At 37.9% G+C, this 15,461-nt stretch overlaps 1 protein-coding gene across 16 annotated transcripts in view; it reads right to left on the bottom strand.

Annotated features, from left to right (window-relative positions):
* The window catches only part of LOC143253328 (uncharacterized), a 93,582-nt gene that overhangs the window by 46,474 nt on the left and 31,647 nt on the right, over window positions 1–15,461 (bottom strand). The window contains exon 1 of one of the 16 annotated variants that reach the window (XM_076507027.1): window positions 9,006–9,305. The exons of the other annotated variants lie outside the window; for them this stretch is intronic. Coding sequence (XP_076363142.1) covers window positions 9,006–9,060 — 55 coding nt within the window. The 5' untranslated portion in view covers window positions 9,061–9,305. Of the gene's footprint in view, window positions 1–9,005; window positions 9,306–15,461 lie in introns of those variants that run through there. 16 annotated transcript variants of the gene reach the window in all.

Below are 15,461 nucleotides of genomic sequence, written 5' to 3' on the forward strand. Positions count from 1 at the left end.
TTTTGTCATTTTTAAATGTAATTCATACGTCATTTGCAAATGTTTTGAACACTGAGAGACTGCTAATATTACTTTTGTAGAATAATATTTATCTAGGTTGATAAACATTTCTGTCGTTCTGGAGGACGATCTTACAATTTACTCATTCTAGGTTCATGCTCTTTCAACCACATTCCTACACATATAGGTGTTTCAAGTAAACCTACACAACATGTAGGAAAAACAGTACACCCTTGTCACCTTGCATGACCGGGGTGTCCAACGGGGGCGTCACTAGCTGCCGAAAATATTCCAGGTTTAGGACCCAAGAAGCAGCTCCTTCTCAAAATAATTAAAACGTAATTTAGTATGGCATAGTTTACATACGATTCTTTTGGAGTTCGAGTCCTGTGAACTGGTGTCTAGCGACACTTCTGATATCAGAGAATCAAGATGCATAAAACTATTTATTGTTATTATTAATTAGTGACCTTGCATGTGATAAGTTAGGAATTTCGTAGGTACTTGTAAAGTTTTAGACTTTTTCTTACGATCAGTTCAAGGAAAACACAATCAAATGTGAACTACATGTGTTTTGAAAACACTTTGTCAAGTATTTGTTAGTTTTGGAAAGTTTTATATAAAAAACGACTTGCACTGAAAACGTCGTTCGCGTCATTATTACATCCTCTACACACGATGGTTAATGATTCATAACAACAAACACGTTCGTTGCTATCGTGTTCGTTTGTCAACCAACTGCCATATATGGTAACCCGATCTACTGAAAAATAGAAATTATAAACCCACATGTCAGAGCGACTTCAAAATTCACTAATCTTGGTTTGATCTAGAAAACCTAAAATTGTTCATCTCGACTTCAGATGATAATTGTTTGTCCAAAACCCGCATTCTTAATGATAAAAGTAATTATTTTTTAAGAAGGGTGATTACGATGATACCTGCGATGGAAAGTTTGTCGTTTCGATGATAGGTTAAAACCTATGAAATTGATTTAATTTCTTTTTTTAATTTCGCACCAGGCTACACATAGGCTATCTGTTCCAGTCATCCTCAATTTAGCAGTGTAAGGCTACAGGAAAGGCAGCCAGTCGTCTCCACTCATTGCTTGGACTATATTTTTAAACAATGAATAGTAGGATTGATCGTCAAATAATAACGCTTCCACAGCTGAAAGGGAGAACATGTTTGAATTCGAACCCGCGACGTTCAGGCTGTGAGTCGAGCACTCTAGCTATTTGACCATGACAGACACTTTATTTTAAATAAAAAAAAGTTAAAGTTGAAGGGTTTAAGAGTAGTTCAAATATACTTAAAGAAGAATTTGTTATGAAACTCAAAAGTTAGATGAGAAAGAACTTCAAATGTCAGACTGAGAATACGTATAATCTTTTATGTACTTATAGGTGAGGAAACACATATATAAATTTTGACAGATTACAAGTAATTTTTAGCTAGGACAGATTTATATTTTTAGGTGGAAGTTGGCCTTTGAAGTGGGTTGTCTTCAGATGTGGTAGTTGATCTAAGGGAGTTTAAGGGCAGGCTTCATAAGTATTTAAATAATGACGGCTGGATTTGAGTATTTGATTATGATATTATAGTTAGCACAGCGGATAATAATTGCCTAAATAAACAAACTGGTTTCGTTGCTCTTAAATTAATTGTGATATGTTCTGTCAGTTTTTTTTTGTTTCATTTGATTGTTGTTAAACGTAAAGCTACGTAATGAGCTGTCTGTACTTTGCTAATACGAGTATTGAAACTTGACTTTCAGCGTCGTAAGCCTTCTATTTTACCGTTAAGCCACTAGGGGAGCTATTCTGTCAATTCCGTATATAAAGTAAATGCTGTAAGTTTGGAAGTTCCATTGTTTAGCTTGTACTCAAATAACTAACTGAAGTAATAATAATTTCGTTCTACAACGTGAGTTTACGAGATACGATCAGAGGTCAAGATCAAAAGTCAATCAAACAATTATAATCTAAACATGGAACATGATACAGCTTTAATACATAATGAATGTAGCATCACTTGTCTTTAAATCTGACATAACTTCATTAAATTTATCTCATCCACGCATTTTGTTTTTGAGATTTTCTAATTAATATTATTTAACTCTTTACGCATATTTACAAACTAACAACAACCACAAAGAACACTATTTACAGCCTATTAGAAAACATTCTAGCAGAACGGAATAACGGCTTTATTTACAACAGCTCATGGACTAATGGTTAACGTGTCGAGCTGTGCAGCGAAAGGTCCAAATCTCAAACCGCGATATATTATTGATTACGCTCTGCAATTTCAGCCCTGGAGGCGTTATAAGGTGATTTTAATCTTACACTACAGTTAAAGGAAACTGTGTAGACAGGCGGGGATACTTTCCTGACTGGTTTACACCTTCCCTCTGGTCCGTAATCTTAAGTTAGGGGACGGCAGTACCTGATATTTAAATATTCCTGACATGGCCACTTAGCCCACGTACCGCATGAGATGTCGTTGAGGTATAAAATTCCAGTAGGCCCGGCATGGCCAAGCGTGTTAAGGCGTGCGACTCGTAATCTGAGGGTCGTGGGGGCATTATAATGTGGTCAATCCCACTATCCGTTGGTAAAAAAGTAGCCCAAGAGTTGCGGTGGGTGGTGATGACTAGCTGCCTTCCCTCTAGTCTTACACTACTAAATTAGGGACGGCTAACACAGATAGCCCTCGTGTAGCTTAGCGCGAAATTCAAAAAGCAAACAAACAAAATTCCAGTACGTTATTAAAATTATAAAATTATGCTACGCGTGATCTCTTAATGACGAGAAATCCACTTGAAATAAAAATGTATCTCAGAACGGTTGGTATGGGTGTTAACACTTTTATTGATAAACAGAGAACAACGTTTCGACCTTCCTAGGCCATCTTCAGGTTAACAAAAAGAGTTTATAAACAAACGCAAAATCAAAGAAGCTGTACTTATACAGCAACTAAAACCAAAATTATACCAATACAAAGGAACACCTTTATACCTATAATAATTAATAACTTAACATCCAACTGTAGTGCCCCCTACAGTCCCGTAACTGTTTATACTCTCGTCCCTAAGACATGTGTCCGGCAACGGTCAGTTGCAAACTCTCTTTGTTAACCTGAAGATGACCTAGGAAGGTCGAAACGTTGTTCTCTGCTTATCAATAAAAGTGTTAATACCCATACAAGCCGTTCTGAGATATAATACGCGTGATCTGTCGGGTTCGTATGATGGCAAACTGTAGGGGAAAGAAAGTTTGTGAAATTATTTATTTGTCATGTTAACAACACCAGGAAGCGTGCCCAGCTTCATTGCAACGTCTTTTAGACAGATTTCGTTTTTCGATTAGAACATTTTACCGGATTCTCTTGGAGTCTAGCTTCGAGACCCTTGCTGCCTCAAACTCTGCTTTTCAACTTTTCCATTTCCATAGAAAATAATAAAGGCTGCCTTCTTTAAGATATTCTGTCCTTTGTTTCTACATCGTTTACCAGCTTTGTTTATTAATCTTTTTCTTGAAAGACCTATAACATATTCGATACCCATGAGGTATATCACGGCGGAATTACACTAGAGAAATTCTATCCTGGCGGCATAACACTTCAAAAAAACAAAAATAAAATAACTCTCTCTTGCTTGCATTAATGACTCTGTATAACGTCTACCCTGGCAGCATTGCACTATAAATTCTACCCTAGTGGAAATACATTGTAAAAATGATATCTTAGCGGCATCAAAGTGCAAAAATTCTATTCTAGCGGCATTTCACTACAGAAACCCTATCTTCGCGCCATGATACTGAATAAATTCTACCCTGACGAAGTTTAAAAAGTTTACCATGACGACATTGCAATTTAGAAACTTCCCTAGTTACTTAGCGGCATGGTGCTACGTACGTCTCTGTAACTCGCTATGAACCAAATATGTCGCCCGGGGTCCCAACTCCCACCTGCAACGACATAACTCCACTTAAGCATATGGAAACCCTTCTCGTAAAAGTGTAATAAACTTTTTTAGTGAGTAATCTTAAAGGTTCAATAAGTATCATATGCTTGAGATAGTCTCAAAAACAAACGATAACAAAAACACACACACAAAACCCTCAAAAGGATGAGGGTTTGTTTGTTTGTTTGGAATTTCGCACAAAGCTACTCGAGGGCTATCTGCAGTTTTTTAATACTTATATTGTATAAACCAAGAAACTTTACTGACAAAAATACTCTTGCGTAACGGTAATTTGTTTGTTTAAGTGCAAAGTTAAACAATGAACCATCCGCGATATGCCTGAATTTTAACACAACAAACCTCTAACCCATCGCTAAGTCACCAAGGACCAGATACCAGCAGACCCGACTAAGCAAATAGTTGATAATTAGATAGCTCTAGTAAATGACAGTTACTGTTTACGACTGTATAAATTTCTAGATATTCAACAAGAAATGAAAATTTAAATGCAAATTGTTTTTTCTGGAATTTCGCGCAAAGCTACACGAGGGCTATCTGTGCTAGCCGTCCCTAATTTAGCAGTGTAAGACTAGATGGAGGTCCGTAACATTATAACGCCCCCACGGCTGAAAGGGCGAGCATGTTTGGTGCGACCGGGATTCTCACCCGCGATCTTCGGATTACGAGTCGAACGCCTTAACACTCTTGGCCATGCCGGGCCCAAAGGATGAAGGAAGATGAAACTCATTTCTCTATCCAAACTTAATTTTCAGTAAAATGTGTCAATTATACCAATGAAACTGTAAGCATTAATTAAACTACTTTTCGCTACATAGATATAAGAATACCAAAAATTCTTCACGGTGACCCTAGTAACATGTACATTTTTACTTACTGATATTGTCATAATATTCGCCCTCACTCCATATGGATAAAATCATACATTTAAAACTATCTTCTGAACATTAAAAGTTTATCCTGTATTATTTATAGAAAGAGTGTCCGTGAACCATAATAATATCAACACAATGGATGAGTGACTACGCCTTGCTCTTCATTAACACAATGGATGAGTGACTACGCCTTTCTCTTCATCAACACAAAGGATGAGTGCCTACGCCTTGTGCTTCATCAACACAAAAGATGAGTGACTACGCCTTGCTCTTCATCAACACGAAGGATGAGTGACTACGCCTTTCTCTTCATCAACACAAAGGATGAGTGCCTACGCCTTGTGCTTCATCAACACGAAGGATGAGTGACTACGCCTTGCTCTTCATCAACACAATGGATGAGTGACTACGCCTTGCTCTTCATCAACACAAAGGATGAGTGACTACGCCTTTCTCTTCATCAACACAAAGGTTGAGTAACTACGCCTTGTGCTTCATTAACACAATGGATGAGTGACTACGCCTTTCTCTTCATCAACACAAAGGATGAGTGCCTACGCCTTGTGCTTCATCAACACAAAAGATGAGTGACTACGCCTTGCTCTTCATCAACACGAAGGATGAGTGACTACGCCTTTCTCTTCATCAACACAAAGGATGAGTGCCTACGCCTTGTGCTTCATCAACACGAAGGATGAGTGACTACGCCTTGCTCTTCATCAACACAATGGATGAGTGACTACGCCTTGCTCTTCATCAACACAAAGGATGAGTGCCTACGCCTTGTGCTTCATCAACACAAAAGATGAGTGACTACGTCTTGCTCTTCATCAACACGAAGGATGAGTGACTACGCCTTGCTCTTCACCAACACAAAGGATAAGTGCCTACGCCTTGTGCTTCATCAACACGAAGGATGAGTAACTACGCCTTGCTCTTCATCAACACAAAGGATGAGTGACTACGCCTTGTGCTTCATCAACACGAAGGTTGAGTAACTACGCCTTGTGCTTCATCAACACAATGGATGAGTAACTACGCCTTGCTCTTCATCAACACAATGGATGAGTAACTACGCCTTGCTCTTCATCAACACAAAGGATGAGTAACTACGCCTTGCTTTTCATCAACACAAAGGATGAGTAACTACGCCTTGCTCTTCATCAACACAAAGGATGAGTGCCTACGCCTTGCTCTTCATCAACACAAAGGATGAGTAACTACGCCTTGTGCTTCGTCAACACAAAGGATGAGTAACTACGCCTTGCTCTTCATCAACACAAAGGATGAGTAACTACGCCTTGTGCTTCGTCAACACAAAGGATGAGTAACTACGCCTTGCTCTTCATCAACACAAAGGATGAGTGCCTACGCCTTGTGCTTCATCAACACGAAGGATGAGTGACTACGCCTTGCTCTTCATCAACACAAAGAATGAGAGACAACGCCTTGTGCTTACATCCACTCACAGATTGTGTCACCTCTGTGATTGTCTTTGTTACGGGCTACTGCACTGCAACACAATTTACACTAAAGGAGCCTTTTGCACAGCACGCTTAAAATCAGTGCTTTCTTTCTCTTATTTTCACTTGCTTTCCAAATACCATTAATTTGGTTTTCAAGCGCTCATTCAAGCAGCTAAGCAGAGAAGTTCGTGGAGGATGCATTTAATGAATTAACTGGTGTGTGAGCGGATGGTAAGGCACGTGTTCCTGTTTGTACTTCGTTTTTTGGAGGAACTGGCACGTTGACTTAGACATACTGTTGTGTATTTTTATTTGATGAGGTCATTCTTCATTGACATCCAGTTCGTACAAGAATCGTGTCTTATCTTTAAATCCAATAGTATGTTGAGTTCATCTATCCATCTTTATCAACTTTTCGGGTGGCTTACCATTACAGCTCTAACTTGCTGCAATCACCATAAATCATTTGGAAAACTTTTATAATATGCTCCATGCCTTTCTTAAAATGTTATAAAACACCAGAAGTAGGATAAGGGAACAGCCTCAACTTTATTATAGACACTAAAGTAGGCATGCTTCCATTTGACACGTGCTAGATACAGCTTTTATACTTCTGATATTTGACCTTCTCTTTGTCTACGCGCTAGAAGCACGTGAACACCACTTTTATGTTGCTTTTGTATACCTAAGTCTGTCTGATTTATTTGATTTACAATTCCAAAGGATGTTCCTACTTTATTACAGTGAATCGCTGTATTATTGGGTTATTTAAGGTGAAAATCTGTTTTATCGATGACTAGTAGGCTGTTTTTTTATCCCTGCTGGAATAGCGCCTTACCCTTACTTTATGGATACGGTTCAACATTACAGTTATATTTTTCTTAGAAATCTAAAATTTCGCGCTTTGTAATCGCAAAACAATAGAGTTTTGCGTTGGAAAATCGTATAATATAATTCTCCCAAAAAAAGGGCAATTATTAATAAGAATGTCCGAGTGAAAATAAAAAATTGTATATAATAATACATTAAACACACCATAGCTACTATATCAAGTGCCATTGAGGCCTTTCGACTAATACTGAGTTGCCACAAACGTAGTAGTGGTTGAGACGCTACGTATATATATTATCAAATTGCTTTAACCATTTAAGTGTAAACCGGATTACGTTGACGAAGTGTAATTTTTATAACTTGTGAATAATGTTAAGTGTCATCCACACTTGCAAGTCACTACATTTCAACAACTGTATTGAACGTGATGAACAGATTTTTATCTGTGTAGTCACGAGTCAAAGGGATAGATAGCTAATGACAGTGTGATTGGATTTGCAGATTGTTACTACAGATCATGAATAACTTTTAATCTGAAAGTATAAGATACATTTAGCAATGATATCATTATATCAATTGTTATCTGCGTAACTAACATTGTATATTATATATGTAATAATTTATTTCTGTATTTACTATCGTTGTATATGGCCCGGCATGGCCAAGCGTGTTAAGGCGTGCGATTCGTAATCTGAGAATCGCGGGTTCGCATCCCGGTCGCGCCAAACATGCTCGCCCTTTCAGCCGTGGGGGCGTTATAATGTGACGGTCAATCCCACTATTCGTTGGTAAAAGATTAGCCCAAGAGTTGGCGGTGGGTGGTGATGACTAGTCCGGTGGTGATGCTAAATTAGGGACGGCTAGCACAGATAGCCCTCGTGTAGCTTTGTGCGAAATTCCAAAACAAAACAAAATTGTTGAATATTTTACGTCATTGACAATATTTTCTAGAATTTTTACTACTACTACCTAACATTAGTAACAATTTAGATTTTACGCCATTGACAATATTTTTGTAATGTTTCTTATTATCCGCCACGGCTTGGCATGGGCTGGTGGCTGGGGCATTCGACCCACAATCTGCAGGTCGCGGGTTAGAATTACATCACTGAACATGCTCGCCCTTTCAGCCGTGAAGGAATTACGAGGTAACAATCAGTCATACTATTCGAGCATCCCAAAAGTTGGCGGTAGGTGGTGCTGACTAGCTGCCTTCCTTCCAGATTTTATCCTTACATTTGTTATTTTTTGACACAACTAACAATGTGGCATTTACTCCTTGACAATTTTGTCCTTTCAATTATTGTTCTCTGACACTACTAACAATGTATTTTACGGTCTGGACAGTGTTCTCCTCACATTTGTTATTCTATACCACTACCAACGATGTAAATTTTACATTCTTGACAATATTTTTTTCTTACATTATCCTTTAACATTACTCGAAATGTAGATTGTATGTCCTTCTCTAGTCATTCTATGTATTGTTTGAGATATTTTAACAGTATATTTTCTGACTGTTATTACTTAGTACCATTAAAACTGCATTTGTTTACCGCTATATTCCTCAGAATGGTTACTCACTTGCTCTAATAATAGTATTTTGTCTCCTAGTGTCAGTCTTTACAATGTGTAACCTACTTTTTACTAAACAACTGCTTATTATCGAGATACTGAGATGAAAATGTCTAAGAACTAATATTTATCCCTATTTACTAGTACGCCCTCTGCTTTTGAAGACTATTATATAATAAAAATGTACATTTTTGCAAGTAATAATAATAATAATAGTATTAAGACACAAACAAGTCTAAGATTCAGAAAACAAAACGATAGTCCTTTTCAAACCTTGTTGTCTTGAAGATTTACTTTTCACTGATGAGCCTGATTCAGATGTCTGCATGACAGCAAGGATATACTGTTAACAATGTTCAGTTTATATGTAATGTCACTGATTAATTTAAGCAGTCAATAAACTCGATGAAACATGGTTCATTCCAACCATCTAAGTCCAGAGTTAGGCCTTGTTTTGATCACTCTTATTTAATGTTGTATCTGGTTAATTTTACATGCTTCGAATAAATGATGTTATATCTCGAAACAACATACGAAAAAAGCACGGCGTAACGTGTGACGACACTAGCTCGTACTGAAAGTGTGCGTGGCGTGACGTACACATTTGACAAAACCCAAAATGCTATCTATCTCTGTGGGTGCTGCGTGTATGATTTTTACTCTGCTCCTGTCGTATTGTTTTGTTGGATGATGCAGTTCTTAAGTAAATAAAAGTGTGAAGGGCATTTTTTTTTTCTGGCAAGAAGACACGACTAAAAGACCGTGGAACAGTACAGTGTATTAATCAATATACCACACCTTGCTTACTTTTAAAATAGACTGACAAATATATATATATATATGTGTGTGTGTGTGTGTGTGTCTAATAGAAAGCGAGGTCACAAATCAAAGAGTCTACCTGCAAGGTTATAAGTTAAACAAGCAATTTCCAACCGTCTGTAACTTTACGTTTTAGTAAAGAAAAAAAAAGAAGCTACTTTTAACACTGTATTTAAATCCATATAATATGTTGTTTTTTTTTTAATTTAAGACGTCAATAATAAAACTCATTGTCGGTAAGAAAAAAAACAAAGGTCACTGTTTTGTTTGTATACCAGCAAAATGAACATTGTACGGTTGTCAATCCTGGGTTATTAATAACTTCCTATTAAAGCAGTTTATCTACATAGTATCTAACCGAAACTAATTCACAAATGAAATTAAAAATGTATTGAAAACCAGGAAGCTTAAACAGCAGTATATAAAATACATTGAAACAAGGGAAGATTAAACAGCACTTCAAAATATACATCGAAACACAGGAAGATTGTTTGTTTTTGAATTTCGGGTAAAGCTACACGAGGGTTGTCTGCGCCAGCTGTCCTTTATTTAGTAGTGTAAGACTAGAAGGAAGGCAGCTAGTCATCGTCAACCACTCTTGGGCAACTCTTTTACCATCGAATAGTGGGGTTGACTGTAACATTATAACGCTCCCATGATTGAAAGGGCGAGCATGTTTGGTGGGAGGCGGATTCGAACCCGCGACCCTTAGATTACGAGTCGAGCGCGTTAACCACCTGGCCTTCAGAAAAATTGAATAGCACTTCAGAAAATACACTGAAACTGATAGGAAGCTCAAACAGCAATAAAAATACATTGAAACACAAGAATTTTAAACAGCAGTGTAAAATATATTTTGATACTTTGCAAATTCCCTTTACATTAACGTCTTCTGGATCATGTGTGACAGACTTTGTAGTTTCAAGGTATTTAGGTAATATTACTCAGACATTTTCCTTTAAAAATCGTATTTTTTATATATTCATTTGCTGTTGGTACAATCATTTATCGATTTAGATTTACCTGTATCGTCTGCATACATTTGTTTCAAATAGAGTATGTCGGTTATTTTTATTTATATACCACATATTTGTATTTTAAAAACGTGAAAACTAAAGTTACACACAAAACACTGTCAGTTTTGATGGAGCTCACAGCCTTTTTAAACCAGTATCAGCAGAATTAAATCTTTAAAACACCTCGTTCAGAGATATTTATTATACACGAGAATATAGATGCACTGTTAGATCGCAACAATAGTCCAGAAGCATACAAGATAAATACAATGTTATATCGATATTTTAGAGATACGTAAGACAGATAAACTGCTATATCGCAACAGTAGTCCAGAAACATACAAGGCAGATATAATGTTACATTTCGACGTTATTCTAGAGCAGTGGTGCACAAACTTTTTGAGTCAGGGGCCACAAACAGACTTCTCGTAACCGTTGAGAACCACAAAAAAGTAAAGATTAAAATCGTCCCACAGTTGTTTCACACAAGATGGACATCACATTTAAGAACAAACAAATAACGATTACATCAAAGAATTTGCACATTATTCTAACAAATGTTATGATACGTCAACTGTCCCAAAGTCAGTGCGATGGATGGTGGTGCATGTCATCTACGAGCTCAGAAATGTCTGGCATGATGTTTGACGTTGAAACACACAAGACTGCTTCCAGATGATCATCATTCAGCTGATTGCGAGTGTTGTTTTTGTTCAGTTTCATATGCGAGAAAGCATGTTCGCAGAAGTACGTGCTGCCAAACATGCTGCTGTGGACAAGTGCATTCTCCTTTGGGCCCGGCATGGCCAAGCGTGTTAAGGCGTGCGACTCGTAATCTGAGGGTCGCGGGTTCGCATCCCCGTCGCGCCAAACATGCTCGTCCTTTCAGCCGTGGGGGCGTTATATTGTGACGGTCAATCCCACTATTCGTTGGTAAAAGAGTAGCCCAAGAGTTGGCGGTGGGTGGTGATGACTAGCTGCCTTCCCTCTAGTCTTACACTGCTAAATTAGGGACGGCTAGCACAGATAGCCCTCGAGTAGCTTTGTGCGAAATTCAAAAAACAAACAAAACAAGCATTCTCTTTCAGACTAGCAAATGTATCAGGCAACATTGTATAGAAGTCAAGCAAAATTGGTTTCTCAGTAAATAGGATGCAGTTCATCAGATGCCTGGAGATCAGTAAGTTCGAGCTGATATTCTGCTAACAATTCATCCACTGACACACTGAACGGATCAGCAAAAAGTTTCACCAACAATTTGGATTGGTCAAAGTAATGAAACCGTGAGTTGAAGGATTGAATCTAGGCATCTAGCTTCCCAACATAAACTTGTGTGTCAATGTCCTGATTCTTCTGTAGCTGTGACTGAAAAGTGGGAAAGTGCATGAAGTTGCCTGATGCTGCTTGCTGCCGGAGCAGCTGCAACTTTGTCCTGAAAGCTGAGAGGTGATTTGCAAGCTGACAGACAAGCTGATTTTTGCCTTGCAACTTCAAATTCAGATCATTCAAGTGTTGTGTCATGTCGACCAGAAAGGTCAAATCAGCTTGCCATGCTGGACCAGTCATGGAAATCACTTCTGTGTCATTGTTCATGCTTCTGAGGAATTCTATCGCCTCATCAATCAACTCCCAGAATCTTCTGAGCATCTTCCCTCGACTCAGATTTATTATTCCATGCTGATTAGTTCCTCTGTGATATCAAACGATGACGACACACCACGAACAAAAACTAGTATCTGTGCTGTTGTACTGATGTTAATCGACTCGTCTGCTGCCAAAGAGAAGTAGACAAAGTTGGCTGCTTTATTTGTAAGCTGCCTTGTCACGTCTACTAAGAGGTGTGAAATTCTTCGTTGAACTGTCATACGATTCAAATCCACCGTCTGTAGCTTGCGAACTGCACGGATACAACTTTTCCGATGCAGTAATCATACGCTGCTTGACAAAATCACCATCAGTGAACGGTTGGCTAGATTTCGCTATCATCAACGAAATATCGTAACTGACCTCACATGCTGCACCTAAATCTGCTGACTGCTTTGAGAAAACGTTCTGCTGGTGATTCAGAGACCGCTGCAGAGATTCAATTCGAGCTGTTCGTTCATCACCAACAACGTTGTGGAAATCTTTATGCTTCGACTCATAATGACGCTTTATATTGGATACCTTCCCCACTGCTACTGTCAAATGACACAACAGACAAATCACGTTCTTCTGTTGTTGAACAAAACAGTGTTGTGCAGTTCAATCATCATGAAACTGCCGGTTTTTTTCGTCAACTTTTCTTTTACGATTAGCTGCCAGTTTTGTTACAAAATAATATCAAAATAGGGCTCGTAAGTAAATCTCGAACAACAATTGGAACGCGTGAGATTTCGTAATTATGGAAATATTACGTTATTGTGCCAATGATTAAATGCCTAAGCATTAACGAGATTTGCTTAATAAATTTTCTTTATTGCTCGACACAAATACGGAACCATCCAGTATCTAATCTAATGCATATTCTTCTATAGTGCTTAATCTTCGCGCAGGCGCGAACTCTATATGTTTGACTTTCACGTTGGACATCGCGGGCCACTCGGCGACTCGTCGCGGGCCGGACTTTGTGCACCACTGTTCTAGAGATATACAAGACAGATAAACTGTTAGATCAGACCAGTAATCAAGAGACAGACGAGAAAAGAGATACACTGTCAGATCCAAACAAAAAACCAGAGGCAGAAAAGAAGAAAGATACACTGTTAGACCGCAACTACAGGTCTTAGATACAAATAAAGCAGATTTACTGTTAAATGGCAACAGTAATCCAGATGAAAACTGGTATTAACTCATAAATTACAGATTTGTTTTGTACGGTTGGGGTTCACATATTCCATCGTATTAAGTAATTTCGCTCTTTCGCCAGTTACATCGTACGATTTAAAGCATCAACCAGATATATTAGGTGTAGTCACTCATTTTCCTGTAAAATGCATAGGGGAATTCAGTACATAATTAGTAGGATTAAATGTAATTCAGATTTTTAAACACATTTTTGTATGTCACTCATATGCTATTAATTGTTCTTGATGTAGCAAGCAAAATCATGAATTCTTAAACAATCGATGACGATTATTCCAGAGTTAGACAAGCCACTCGTAATTCAAAATGATACAAAAACATTGTGTATTCCAGTTTCGATAGGTCAGAGGGTTCTCTAATATCTAACGTCTTCTGTCAGTTAAGAAACTATTGCATATTTTGTAACATTTGTTTGTTCATTTTGTTATGTACAAAGCCACACAAAAGGCTATATGTGCTCTGCCCACCACGGGTATCGAAACCCGGTTTCTAGCTGTATAAGTTCGTAGATATACCACTGTACCAATGGGGGTCGTTTGGTAACTTATAATTTAGTAGTCAAACCTCAGTTCTAGTCATGCTACATTACGCAGCTCTACATGCGAATTTCGCTTCATATATTTTGCCCATCCCGCGAAAACGTGGGTTGGATGCAGGTGGGGTTACGAGGTCAGACTAGTAAGGTCACTTTCAGATACACGTATTCGATAACTCACATCGGAAGTGCTTTTTCGTTTCGTTAGTTGACCATATTTAATAATCGTGTTGAGTTTCTAATCATCCATCATTGGAAGCACTTATTTATTTATTTTTTTCATGAGTTGACCACATTTGTTACATAACCAAGTGGAGTTTGAGTTTATAGTTAAAGCAATCAAAAGAATTATTTCTATTTTATTCAAATATAAGCATACTTCACACCTAACTCCTAAATTTAACTCAAGAATTATCGATATGGACTGAATCAATTTTTTTAACACCTTTTTCAAAATTATTTATCTACCAAGTTTTTTGCATTTTGTCCCTTACATAGCCCTTAATGATACGCGAGTTCAAACATACACAAAGTAGACAGAAATACCATTGTTTTAGCAATTAATGACAATTGTACACAGAAAATGTACTTACACTTGAAGTTGCGACAGATTAAAACATAAAAATATTCATTATGTAGATCTTATCTGCATACTAACATATTGGTAACTTGAGGATTAAACGCATTGATTCTACATCCTATGAGTAATTGTTAATTATGTGGTATACGATATATATATATCAGGTCTATCATTTTCTTTCTCGTATAGACAGATAAATCAAAACATTTCAAATCATGAAAAGTTTACAAAATGTTCTAACATATAGCAACACCAGTTCTGGTATGTGGCTGATTCGCCGTTGTTCTGGTTGCTCATTGTCATAAGTCATTCCACCTTTACTGAAATATTCCAACTGAGAGTGTCACTCACTGTGGATGGTTTAGTATCTCGGCTCTGATCTCAACAGTGTAACTTTTACAACATATTTTAACAACAGGAAAGAATGGTTTTGTTTTTGAATTTTGCGAAAAGCTACTCGAGGGCTATCTGTGCTAGCCGTCCCTAATTTAGCAGTGTAAGACTAGAGGGAAGGCAGTTAGTTATCACCACCCACCGCCAACTCTTGGGCTACTCTTTTACCAACGAATAGTGGAATTGACCGTCACATTATAACGCCCCCACAGCTGTAAAGGCGAGCATGTTTGGTGCGACGGGGATGCGAACCCGCGACCCTCAGCTTACGAGTCGCACGCCTTAACCAACCTGGAAAGAATGGTTACGTATTCTTCAGCATTAAGTATATCCTGCCTGTAGTTCTATTGAGATAAGCTAAGTAAAGGTTTAGAGATACCTGGAGACAATGTTCTCTCTATTTTTCGTATGAGATGAGCATTTAGAGAGTGTTACAGTCTATGCGCCCCCACTGGTTTAGTGGTAAGTCAGAAGGGTTACGATGCTAAAATTTAGGTTTCGATTTCAGAGGTGGGTGAAACACAGATAGCTAAATTTGTAGT

This window comes from Tachypleus tridentatus, chromosome 6 (genome assembly GCF_004210375.1).
Source record: "Tachypleus tridentatus isolate NWPU-2018 chromosome 6, ASM421037v1, whole genome shotgun sequence".
NCBI classification, from domain to species: domain Eukaryota; kingdom Metazoa; phylum Arthropoda; class Merostomata; order Xiphosura; family Limulidae; genus Tachypleus; species Tachypleus tridentatus.